Source organism: Sylvia atricapilla, chromosome 2, assembly GCF_009819655.1.
Source record: "Sylvia atricapilla isolate bSylAtr1 chromosome 2, bSylAtr1.pri, whole genome shotgun sequence".
Taxonomy (NCBI): Eukaryota; Metazoa; Chordata; class Aves; order Passeriformes; family Sylviidae; genus Sylvia; species Sylvia atricapilla.
This window is the reverse complement of record NC_089141.1, coordinates 55,489,099-55,502,769: the sequence shown is the minus strand read 5'-3', so window position 1 is coordinate 55,502,769 and position 13,671 is coordinate 55,489,099. Positions and strand designations below refer to the sequence as shown.

General features: G+C 37.3%; 1 protein-coding gene across 1 annotated transcript in view; it reads right to left on the bottom strand.

Annotated features, from left to right (window-relative positions):
- VWA8 (von Willebrand factor A domain containing 8) overlaps positions 1-13,671 on the bottom strand; it is a 183,655-nt gene that overhangs the window by 69,792 nt on the left and 100,192 nt on the right. The window contains exons 24-26 of the mRNA XM_066313338.1: positions 12,276-12,395; positions 10,184-10,389; positions 2,070-2,221 (exon numbers count right to left, since the gene is read on the bottom strand). Of these exons, the coding sequence (XP_066169435.1) occupies positions 2,070-2,221; positions 10,184-10,389; positions 12,276-12,395 (478 nt within the window). The remainder of the gene's footprint in view (positions 1-2,069; positions 2,222-10,183; positions 10,390-12,275; positions 12,396-13,671) is intronic.

The window sequence follows — 13,671 nt, the reverse complement described above, 5'->3', positions numbered from 1 at the left end:
GATTGAGAGCAAAACAGCCAGATCATCAAAGCCAGGTGTTCGGTCCAGCACAGTGAGATCCAAGAAAAAGTTACATTTATCAGGTGTGTGTGAAGTGCTCCTGTAGTTTCTCCTCCCCTGGGCCTTCAGTGTAAAAAATTTGTGCTCACAGCTGCCTGTTTAGTGAAGTTTTCGACGAGCATCTTGTGGGGATCTTGTGTGGGACCTGTCATCCTTGGTGTAACCTGCCCCAAAAAACCTCAGTGATGAATTCAAAATGATCAGGTGATTATCTTAATTCAATATAATTACATTTTTCTTTTATCTTCTCACTTTTAGACTGAGTAGTCCCCAATTACAGCAATTTTTCTCTTAGCTTCCTAAACCTCTGATTGTCTCATTACTAAAGAGTCCTCTCCCACATCTAATAATTCTAAAATTATACAAAGAGCAAATTTCTCAAAAACTATGACAAACATCGTAATTCTTTAAAATAGAAATTACCAAGTGATGCTCAGCAAAGAAATCATGGCAAGAGTTTCAAGTGTGTTCTGTCAATTTGACAGGCTTTGTCATTGCTCAAATACTGGTTCCCCAGGCATGTAATAGTACTGTCATCAAGATTAAAAGGTACACCACAGGCACTACTCTGCCAATCTTTTTTAATAATTATGTGTAGGATGTTAGATATGATAACAGTGGTGCTGCAGCAGGAGAAACCTATACATGGACACAACACCACAGAACATGTAAGGCTGGAAAGGACCACAGTGGTCAGCTGCTCCAACCTCCCTCCTCAAGCAGGGTCACCCTAGAGCACCTGGCACAGGATTTCATCCAAAGGTTCTTGAATACCTCCAGTAAGAGACACTCCACAACCTCTCTGGGCAATTTGTTCCAGTGCTCACTCATCCACACCAGAATTACTATCAATACATCACGCCATAAAAATCAGACCCTCTTTAGAAAATTTAGAGTATGTATGTCATGTGGCAACTCAATTTTCCATATATCCATAAAGCTTTCTCTGTGAAAGGGAAATATTTGTTTCTTCATAAATAAATTACATATTAGAGCTCAAGACAGACTAATTTTCCTAACTGCTTTTTAATATGATCTGCTTAAGCCTGTTTTCTGTGAATTTTGGAAGAATGTATAACATTTGTTTCACAGAATCATAGAATAGTTTTGCTTGTAAGGGACCTTAAAGATCATCTGGTTCCAACCCCCTGCCATGGGAAGGGACACCTTCCACTAAACCAGGTTGCTCAAAGCCTTGTACAACATGGCCTTGAACACCTGCAGGGAGGGGGCATCCACAGCTTCTCTGAGCAACCTGTTTCAGTGTCTTACCACTCTCACAGTAAAGAATTTCTTCCTAATATCTGATCTAAACATACCCTCTTTCAGTTTAAAGGCATTCCCCCTTGTCCTGTCAATAAAGACCCTTATAAAAAGTATCTCCAGCTTTCTGGTAAGCCCCCTTCAGGGTAGGGGAGTGGCTCGAAGATGGGAGAGCATTACTTCACAATGTCACTGCTTTGAACCTAACCTCTGCAAAAGAAGTATATACAGTGTAATATGCCAACTAGTAATATAATTAATAACAGTGATTTACAGACACATACAAAAGCTGTTCTTGGAGCTTATATGCACTGCTCCATTCAGGAGAAATACTTTTGTAGAGCCCTCTGTGAGCATCAAAGACAAAACCCAACTACCACTGAAGACAACTTTTTTTTTCTGCACACTTAAGTGGTAAGTAACAGGACAGAAGTGTATTGCAATTCAATTAAAAACACAGGAAAAGAAACAAGTATTTCCCTTTATTAAGATATACCTGTTTACCTTACAAACTATTAATATGTACATGGACATTATAGATTGAATATTATTAATAAGCAAATACTCGATCATTAAGGAATTTATATTGTTATAACTTATTTGGAAGATTATAAATTTGAATCAGGGGAAGATTGACTTCCAAGAATTCCAGGCTGTCTTTAAATCAATTAGCAGCAAGATAACACATTATAAAAAGTGATCATGAGAAACATGTCTTCGTAATATATATCTTATGTTATTCTTACTCCTTGGCCAGCTGTACATTGGTCGGTTTTGCTCCAATAGGTATCCCATATTTGTGCAAAGCGTTGTATAAAATTTCACGCATTTCATTGTTGTAGGAGTCAAAGTCAAATACGTTTCGAACAACACTTGCGAGTCCTTCAGATGGAAATTTCTGTAAAGAAAGAGATTGCCAAATTTATTTTAGTGACTATCTATGAAGTTACAGTATATAATGATGTACTTCTAAAATGAACAATTGTAACAGTAACTTTGATTGACAGACAGGTGCTGAAGTAATCTTTACTTTTCATTTCCAGGGCATCATTTCAAGTTAGAATGAAATTACTGACACTAAACTTGATTTAAAAAAAAAGCATGTGACAAGTATTTAACATCAAACACCATTAATGGTTAAAGAATTACTTTCATTATACACATAACAAGATGGTGTAATCACTGAAGAATTAATACTACCCTGTATTTTTAAAATTTGCTTTCTGTAAACCATAAAGATCTGACACAAAGACACAAATTCATATAATTCACCCATATAATTTAAGAATTCTGACTTATGTTGAATAATGTTGAATATAGAGAAGCAGATAATACACTGCTTGGTTAACAAAAACTATTTTAGGTCATGATGGGTTTGAATAAGACACAGAAATTCACTTAAGATTTACAAACTGGTTTTTTCCTAGGGGAAAATACTAGCTGCAATGTGCTATGTATATTTAAAAACCCCAAATATATCAGACTTTCATTAGTATCTTTAACAGAAATTAAAGTTTTATTACTGTGCTGGACTGGTTATTCTGGATGGAGAATTAAATGGTTGGATGGTTGCATCCAGAGGGTAGTGGCCAATGGTTCAAGGTCCTGATGGAGATGTGTGATGAATGGTCAGTATAGACCTTGGGGGTCTGTACTGGGACCAGGAATGTTTATTATCCTCATCAATGACACAGTGGGGTTGAGTGCACGTTCAGAAAATTTGCAGATGATACCAAGCTGACTGATACAGCTAACATGCTTGTGGGATGGAATGCTGTCTGGAGGTGGAGAAGTGAGGCACAGGAATTTCATGAGGTTCAGCAAGGCCATGTGCATGGGCCTGCACCTGGGTTGGGGTAACCACTGGTATCAGCATAGGCTGGGGGATGAACAGATTGAGAGCAGCTCTGACAAGGACTTGGGAGTGCTGGAAGGCAAGAAGGACATGACCTGGCAATGTGCACTTGCAGCCCAGACAGCCAAACATGCTCTGGGCTGCATTGAAAGCAGCACAGGGCGAGGGGATTCTGCCCCTCTGCTCTGCACTGGTGAGACCTCACCTGCAGTGCTGCATCCAGCTCTGGGGGTCCCAACATAAGAAAGACATGGACCTGCTGGATAGAGTCCATGAGTGCTGGAGCATCCCTACTGAAGACAGGTGGAGAGAGTTACTGTGGCGAAAAAGTCTAAAGAGACCTTATAACATCTTCCAGTACCTAAAAGGGGCTATAAGAGAGATGGAGAGGGACTGGAAGGGCATGTAGCAATAGGACAAGTGTGAATGGCTTTAAACAGAAAAAGGGCAGATTTAGATCAGGTATTAGGAAGAAATTCATTACTACCAGGGTGGTGAGTCACTGGCATAGGTCACCCAGACAAGTTGTGGACGCCCTGTTCCTGAAGTGCTCCAGTATAGGTTGGATGGGGCTTGAGCAACCTAATCTAAGTGGAAGGTGTCCCTTCCTGCAGCAGCAGGGTTAGAACCAGAATATCTTTTAGATTCTTTCCAGCCAAAACTATTCTAGGATTCTGTAAGTTCAAGTACGAGAAATTAAGAGTTTTTAGTATCACAAAAACACTCAGAAAAACTGATGCCATTGATTAAGAAAGCAACTGAGGTGGAGGACCCCAAGCTGGAGTAGGTATATGCCAAAAGGAAGCTGTGATCTCTGGCTGTAGGAAGCCCACACTGGAGCAGGCTCCTGGCAAGACTTGTGGCCCTATGGGGAGGGGAGCCCACACTGGAGCAGGTTTGCTGGCAAAATTTGTGTCCCTGGGGAAGGGCCCCAGGCTGGAGCAGTTCCTGCAAACTGCAGCCAGTGGGAAGGACTCACAATAGAGAAACTCATGGAGGACTGTCTGCTATGGAGCAGAGGAAGACAGAGACAAGTCCTCCCCCTGAGGAGAAAGTGGTGGCAGACAATGTGTGAAGAACTGACCACAGCCCCCTTTCCCCATCCTCTTGTGCTGCTGTAGAGGAGGAGGTAGAGAAAGGCAGGAATGAAGTTCAGCTTGGGAATACAGGAGGAGTAGGGGGAAGGTGTTTTAAGATCTGTGTTTATTTCTCATCTTCCTACTCTGATTTGATTTGCTAAAATTAAACTAATTCCCTCAAGTGAAGTCTGTTTTGCCTGTGACAGTAATTGGAGAGCGATCTCTCCCTGCCCCATCTGATCTACAGGCATTTCATTATATTTTCTCTTCCCAGCTGAGGAGGGGAGTGACAGAGCAGATTTGGTGGGCACCTGGCATCCAGCCAGGCTTAGCCCACCACAGATGAAAATGGAGCAAACCAAATAAAAAAGAATTTAAAAGAATAATTATCAATTTGCTGTATATCCTAGAACTTTACTGCCTGACTGATTTATTTTATCCTTTTTTTGGCAAGAGATGGGAGTCAGTCTCTTTCTGTTTAAAAATATCTCACTTTCTCTACAGGCCTTTCATTCAAATACTAGATCTTTCAAGGACCTAGATGCTTCCATCTCAGTATGGCACATTTACAGTGATGAACATAAACTTGTGAAGAAAGTATTTGAGGAAGTTGTAGTCTTAAATGTTTTTTTCTCCATTAGTGAGTTAGGCTGCTACAAAAAACTTGAAAAACAGATTTATGTGCCAGAGAAGTTTATACATGTATTAAAAATACAGATATCTGAATCCTGATTAAAAATTAAACCAGAAGAAAACAGAAGATCTTCAGATTTTTTTTTGACCTGTACTCTTAATCAAATATCAGCATTAGGAGTTTAATATTTTTCCAACATTAAAAATATCTGATATCTGTAAAAAAATACATGTGACACAAGAAATACTAAAATTAGGTAGTCACTGTGATAGACTAGAATACCACTGCTAAATTAAACTTGTACAAACCTTTTTTTATCTGAGGTGTACATGGCACAGAATATTTTAGTACTAGTGTTGCTATAAAAGCATGTTAAACTGTGTTCTGCTTTTTAAACCTGTCTATGAGGGACCTATTAGAAGTTCTGCATCATTATGGTTTAACACAATACAAGTTATTGTGGGATAAAACAAAAGTGTTCTACAGCCTGTGCCATCCTCGTTACAATGTCCTTACTGTTACAATGTTTTTACTGAATGAAACAGGTACTAAATCTGTTCTCCCATCAGCTATTCTAACTAAACACTGTATAAACATTGCACATGTAAAGTAAATTAAAAAGTTTGTGACAATGTTTAGTAGTGAAAGTGCTAACTTCTATATTTTTAATTGCACCTTGGAGTCAAAAGAAGCCATCATTCTGAAACAACATTTATATGATGAATACTGCATTTTCTCTGCTTTTCTCAGTGCAAAGCACACCCAACACACTTGCACCAAGCTATCTAACTCACTCATGAACTAAGCTTTCACCTCCACTAGGTAATGCAGAAACCTTGGTCAAATACTTCAAATAATATCCAGTTTTCCTTGGAAGTCTCCAAGCATGTCCGCAGTTTTCTGAATCATTGCCTAATTTCTGACATCTCTACACTTTTCTACAATGAATTGCCTCAACAGTTCCATGTCTCTCGTGTCAGCAGGACTTCATAAAAAATTTCCAGAAGTACAACAGATGGCTTCTGGGAACATAAGCCACTTGCATAAAGGTTCTCTACTTCAGTAATTAAAAAAAATCACAACCCTCCTGTATGAACCAGAACAAATCCAATCCCTCTTTATTAACTGCTTGGACAACTGCTTACTGAAGAAAGGGAATGACAGCTCACTTAAAGGGAAAAAAAGAAAAAGACAAGAAAACCCAAAAGAGGTTGAATGTTTGGGGTTTAAATTGAATATTAAAAAAATAATTTCGTTTCTATCGATTTTTAAAATGAGATTACTAGGGAAAATACTGATCTCTTATCAGTCTGTCTGGTTGTCATTCACTGGTTCTTCCCCTTAGAAGTAGCACTTCTGTGTGTGTACCTTAGATTATTTTCACAACTTAGATTCTTAGCTATTCCTTAAAACAGTAACATAGTTTTTTTTTGCCTTCAACAATTTTATATTTTTATTTATATATTGTATGCCTTATTTGATAGAGAATTTGACTTAGTGAAAAAGCCATATTTTTATGGATCTAACATTCCATGAGGATATGTGTTGCTACAGTCTGTGTAAAATCTATGAGCAAAATTGTAATTTTCTAGTAGAAATTGAGAATCTTAATTCAGAGATGCTGTACCCATTGAAGTGTTCTGTACTTCTACCACTACCCTGGAAAGAAAGTGATAAATTATCTGGTATTCAGTCTGTAATGAGCTTTTTATTTTAGACTTCTACCTCGTGCTCTCACTAATGCATACTTCGCTATGTATCTTGGTGTCTTCAGATATCTGACAGTTTTCCATCCTGCCAGCACAATCTCAAAGAACCACCCTGCACACTCCACCAGATCTCTGCCTACCTGCTCATTCCCCTGTGCTCTTGGTTTCCCCCTGCACCCACCCCTGATGCCCTTTTACTGAATTCTTGCCAGCTCTCTCTGTGCCTCCTCAGTTGTCCTTCAGCAGGGCCAGAAGCACCATGTCTATGGCTCATCCTGAGTGACAGACATACTAATGGCCTAAACAGTACTTGTGTCTTTAGTGGGCATCATCTACAGCCAAATGAAACAGCTGAATTCACTCCATGCAATTTCAATCAGTTTCTCTCTGTGACATAGTCACTGATTTTGATTAAACCAGCAGAAACCTAATTATCTTTGAAAATTGATAACTGAGATTCATTCTGACAGGCCAAAAGGGTAAAAGGTTATAGGCAGCAAAATGAGAAGATTATTGATAAGCCTATTGAGAAGGCTATTTGATAAGCCTGGTTTCCTTTTGAGATTAGGCTGAATGTAAAAAAAACAAACACCCCCCCCCCCCCAAAAAAAAAAACAAAACAACCAAACCCAAACTAAACCAAAAAACCCCCAACAAACCCCAAAAATGCACTATCTCACCACAAAAGCTTACTGAATAGGCTTTCAGATGATAAATAGTCTTCAGGTCCAGAAGGTTTCTTAGGCATTTGCTGCTCGAAAACTGTTATAACTAGTGCCTACTATTAGGAAGCAATCTCAGATATAAACAAGAACGATGACCAATAAGAAAAAAATCTAAGCTTTCCAAAACTAAAACAGAGTTAGTAAAAAAGCTATTGCCATTCTATCAAGACTAATGTGGCTTTCCTGATTAACATCTACCCAGGTCTCATGAAAAACAGCAAATTAGATAGCAGAGAAGTAGTCACAGCATACCCTGGTTATAGGCACCTTATGGTAATGCAACAGAGTAAGGGCAGAGCTTCTGAGCTTACCCATAAGCTACTCTTAACATAGAGACTTTTGACATTGACAGTCTGAAAACCGGAGGGCAGCAAGACAAAAAGGCTGTATCCAGGTCACTTGCCAACTAGAGCTGTCAGACCCAAATTCCCAATACAATATGTGAGGAGGAAAACTTGCAGCAACCAAGTTAGGTACCTGCATTAGACAACATTTCTTATGCCTGCACATTGGGTGTTCAAAATAGTTTGGTGTCTCAACCATCACCAAAAAAAACCTTTCCCTAGGGAAAAACTAGTATAGAGGCAACCTAGCTCTGAGCACAGCATCTAAGCTACAACTAAATTACTACTTTTTCCCTGCTTGTATATTCTTTAAGGGTGGATAATCTTGTAACTGCACCCTCTATGTGTATCCTAAGTGCTGAAGATCACAATAAGTCAGAGATCAGCCTAACAATATGCTGATACCATAGCAATAGGTATATTTTTAACTGACTAGTCCTGATCTCAGATATGCTCTCAGACAGCAGTAGTCAAAAGCAATTTTTTCCTCCAAAACCTCCAACCTTTTTTTACACAAGGAAAAAATTCCAAAATTATGTAAAAGAAATCAACACAACAGTACAAAGAGAGCAGGGCTGTGGAACTGCTGTAAGGGAAATTGTTTAACAACATGACTAACTTCCCTCCTTCCTTCCTAAGGACCAGAGATTTTATTGACTCATTTCCCTCCTTCCTCTTTCTTCTCTACCTGTAGACCTAAAAGTTTCTTACTTTGGAATAACCATTATGTTTATATTCATTGTTTACATTTGGCTACTCCCAGTTTTTTATTATTCAGACTGAAAAACAAGTTACAGTAAACAAAATGTTGTATTCTTGCTAGAAGACTGGGATCTTGAAAATAAATGTTACTAAACAAGTCAAAGATGCATGTTGGAGAAGTATTTGGATATTTACACTTTGAAAGAGATGAAAGCTTAGCAGATGGGAAGCTTCACCACTGAACTGCACCCAACATCCAGGTTGAAGTGACCAAAGTAATCTGCTTACATGAAGGAGACAGAAGCAGACAGTAAGAGCCCTTAAGACAATTAGCAATGCAGCTCTTTCAATCTTCAATTACATGCTGTTGATACTCAGATAAAACAAGAATTAAGTATTACGTTTCTGCACTGGTTATCAACAGAATTCAGTAAAACTTCACATTACTTGGAGATAGACGATGAAGAAAAGAACTTGGAAGGAAGGTAGGAAAAGCAGAAAGGTATGAAGACAAAAAGGAATTAATTTAACAAACAAACACCCCTAAAAAATTAGCTCCTCAGCAGCACAGCAAATATTCCTCAAGTGTATAATTTTTCCACTCTCATTTTGAATGTAACTATGTGTTTAGAGATCATTTATGTTCTATCAGCTTGGTAAAGAAATACCTATCAGCTGGTAATGGATCCTAATAGACTTCTTTGCTTATGTGCTCATCTGGATTCCTCAGCCTTTAGGTCTGAATCTTCTTTACCTTTAGTACAAAGTTACAGAGCACTATTTTTCCTTTGTGTTATTCATATCACATTAGTACCAGTTTGTCTTGAGATCTTCTTGCACTCTAGAGACCACAGAGCACAAAAATTTATCCTCCCCAGAAATGTAGATGAAGATTTTTAAAAGTAGTAATTCCAGCCTGCAGGATCAAAATGTCCATGTATATGGCTGAATGTGTGTGAATATGTTCATGACCACAAACACAAAACTATCATGCATCCCTGCTATACTATGCAGTATAAAACATAGGAGCAGTAGGTCAAAATTTGTGGGAAATTGTATTTTAATTGTATTGCTTACAACGATTTCCACTTTTTTTGAAATCTAGGATTCAATAATTCAAGAAATGGTCTATAAATTAACAATTTACCAACTTCAGTATTACAAACAAAACAAAATAAAAGCACTGCTATTTCAAAGAGCATTAAGACACTTTATATTTCAAATACTTCAGGCAAAAAAATCCTTCAATTTATAAAGACAGAAGTCAGACTTCACTGTAATATTTAAAAACCAGATCATCATTAAATCAGAATCCACAATTTCACAGTTAAATGCATGTAGGAAGTAATTGTGAAACCTACATATTCCCTCGGTGAGTTATCCATCTATTCTCCTTAGGAAAAAACCCACTATGGATGTATTATTGTTATGCAGCAGGAATTGTTGTTTCACAGGAAAGGATCAAATCCACAAAACTTATAGCAGAATAAAATGAACAGTTGCACTATCCTGGAAGTATTATATGTTGAATAGGGAATTTTATAATGAGGGCCAGTATGAACATTGCATACTGCATTCACAGTAAGCATTTTTTTCTCACACAGTCAAAAAATCTGCCCATGTAAATCTGTGATCCTTACCCTCTGACTACCTGAACACCTGAATATTATGCTTTTTTCAAAATGTAAAATGTTTCATAAGAATTAAATAAAAATGCATGAACAATAATGGCATGCTTTTTGTAAAACCATCAGGCATTAAAAAATTAGTATTGATAAAGTCAAGTTTTCAATTAAATCTAATGTACTGTACCTGTAAATGTTTTACAATGTTCACAACTTCTCTGGTTGAATAGGGGTAGTTAATAATTCCTTGGTCAGCTAAATTCCTAAGTTCTCCAAAAGCAGCTACCAGTTTCTGTAGAATTGCCTCTGGAACATCGGGACCATATTGTTTAAGCATTGCCAGTTCTGACTGTGGCTTGGGATTATCAACAGCATGGCAACTAAAGATGTCTCCTACCAAAAAAAAAAAAAAAAGGCACAAAGTTAAGTCATTTATATAGAAGTAGCATTACAACAGCCCCTTTAAGTTTAATACTGCACCTTTAATAGAAAAGATATGACTCAAAAGAATGGTGAGTACCAAGCCGATAAAACTGTGAAAAATGTGAAGTACAAGCTATGAAGAACACTGAGGTTTTTTGAAACACAGAGATCTCTACTGTCATTTTAATGAAGCTGGTATCACGAGGGAGAAATTACCTTCAGGAAAAAACACAAGTCAAATGAATGCAGGAAAAATAAGAGAAAAAAGACTTTAAGAAAACGTAACTCGTTGAATGAAACCTATTTGTGAACCCCTTCAAAACACCATAGAATGCAGGGAAATCTTGAAATGCAGGAAGGCCGTAAAGCAAACCCAGTTAAGAGGTCTAGAGGACATACTGAGTTTATCTTGTCTTTTCTCCCTGCCTGTCTTGAAGTATGGTGAGAAATTCTGCAATATGTTCTTTCCATACATTGGCATTATGTTGATCCCAATCATATGACCTATACATCGCTCTGAACAGAGGTACAAAGCTTTAAAGAAGCATGATCAGATTGGCAGAAAAAGAACTTGAATTAAAAGCAGAAGAGATCCTAAGCTGGACAAACAGCATCAGTAAAGAACCCCAAAATCTCAACCACACCTCTGCCATGTGGATCAAAAGCAGTAAACACTGGAATGATTGGTTTTGTTTAAAGGGTCCATGTAAGGAAGGAAATGAGGCTATGAAAAAGAAATACACTATAATGAATTCTCTTGGGGCAACATAACTTGCTGAAATTCAGAGCCAATGAGTTTCAGATAGAGAATGCCCATCCAGTGGACTCACCTGAAAACCAAAGAACTACAAGGTAATAGGGAATTGGGTTTGCACCTGCTTTTTTGAGTATGCAATTTCTTGCAGAATAAGAATTATGGCCAAAGTTAACAGGCAAAACCACATAAAGTAGATTCCTGCACATAAATGCCCAAGCTAACATAGATAATACAGTCAGTGGAGTCTGGAGGGTATTCAGTTCACAGCCATCGTGTAACAGCAAAGCCAAAACCTTGCCAGAGGCCCACTTAGACTAACACTGGACTATAAGGGCCAGTGGATGCTTCAACACTTTCCCTTATGCAACTTCATTTCTTGCTTTTGCTGTGAGATTTGCTAGGGAATCTTTGTTGACACACAAAATTTCTGGTACCTACCAGGAGCTTTCCAAAATAAGACTTCTGTTGATATGAAAATTGTATGTCATACTTGGACAGCCTTACCTAACACTGAGATTAATTCAGTATCTTGTCAAATATATGTATTTTAGTAAGGCTATCACACATGGCTATATGCATGGAGAATCAAATGAAGATTATGAAGCAGGTAGCACAGTGCTAGCAGCAAAAAATAACAGTAGCCTTTACTGCTGAAAGGAAAGAAAAGAACCATCCATCAAGCTACCATCTCTTTTACCAAACAGGACAGCAGTTGAGCTGTGGCTTGTTTGATATGAGGAAAAAAATAGTGAGCAGTTGAGAGAAATGTCAGGTGTCAAGCTTACAGTTGATTTTTTTGCTACATCTGTATACTCTATACACTCATTAACAAAGATTTCCCATAACCTTCTGTCTGCAATGTCCATCCTGAGCCCACAAAACAAAATAATTATAACAGAGAGTATTACAAACAGCTTTTCCCTTCAAGGCAAGTTTGGGCACTTTTATTAAGATATGTAAATTTACATGATAGTATCTTACATGAAACAAAGTATCAATATGCATAAGGGCCCCTTCTCCTCATGAAATCTAATTAATAAAGACAGATATTCAATTAGTCAAGTCTATTAAAGATTATAAATTAATATGAATCACTTACCTAATGTGCCAAAAAAATCATTACCCAGGAAAGGAAATCCAGGCCTATTTGCCAGAACTATCATTCTAAAATCAGGATGAATAGCTATTACATTTTCTCTCCCCCCTACATGAGCATGATCTGGAAAAGAAATAAAATGTATTACTTGCTTGTATTAATACAAAGCTTGTATTACGCTCTGCAATACCACATGGATGAACATAAATAGATTAGGTGAAGAATTCTTAGAATCAGAAGAAAAAATCCTCTAATTAAATTATATTCTTCTTAGAACTAGAAGAACAGCCAGGAAAAAAAAAAAAGGCTCAATAGCTTTTTACATGTCATTCCACTGAGTTTTCTAGGTTTCATTTTAAAGTTTCATAGTTTGTTTCACAAAAATCTAACCCAAGTGTTTAATTGAAATAACATAAAAATGCATTCAGTGTTCTTGGGGTGCAGACTACCTGTCCCCTTTATATTTAATTTCACTAAAATGGTGAAGTCAATGGTGAATAAAACATGATTTTATATAGGTTTGACATTATTTGATCTGGGAAGACAGGACTGAAATTCCTCCTGGTTACTACAAAAATCTGCAAGAAGACGGAGATGCATTATTTAACGTATGTGAAGACTCTGGCTCTCCAAAACTACTCAGACTGGCCCCATTCAGAATCTTGTTCCCTTTCAGCATGATTCCAGTGGTACATGGTGTTTGGGAATCCTTTACCTGCCTCTAAAAAACTACAGTAATAATTAGGACTGGCTAGCAAAATGTTCTAGAATGAGCCCACCTAGAGTTTATAAAGACAAGCAAAATTCAGGTGTGCCATGTGAGTGTTGAATGACTGTTACACTCAAACATTATTCCCAATATTGTTAAAATGAAACTAATTGCATAAAGTATGGTGTCTAGTACCATCAAGAGACCAAATATGGTCTTTATTTGAAAAATAATGAAAAACTATTTATTTCCTGAAATTCATAGGAATTAAATTCCATCATATTACAGATACTCTCATCCTGCAGGATACGTTTAAATAATAAACTAAGCATATAATCAAGAAAGCATATGCAATGCTTGATTAGATAAAATCACTAACAACTTGACTCTAGGTATACTCATATCTTCATTCTAGACCTGATCAAATGATTCCCCAACTGTCTAGATGGGCATAACCAAGATCATAATTTTCTCAACTAGATCTTTATTTCTTATGGTGAATGAGAAGCAGACAGGTCAAGTTACACTTTGCTGGGTTCAGGGTTTTTTTAATTATTCAGCAAAATTCACAAGAATGCTAATTTAAGTAAATCTTTGAGGCTATTGCAAAAATAGTAAAGAAAATTACTAAGTTCTTTAATTGTTAACATTTTAGTAACAAACAATTTATCCATTTGGACTGCTTTGTGT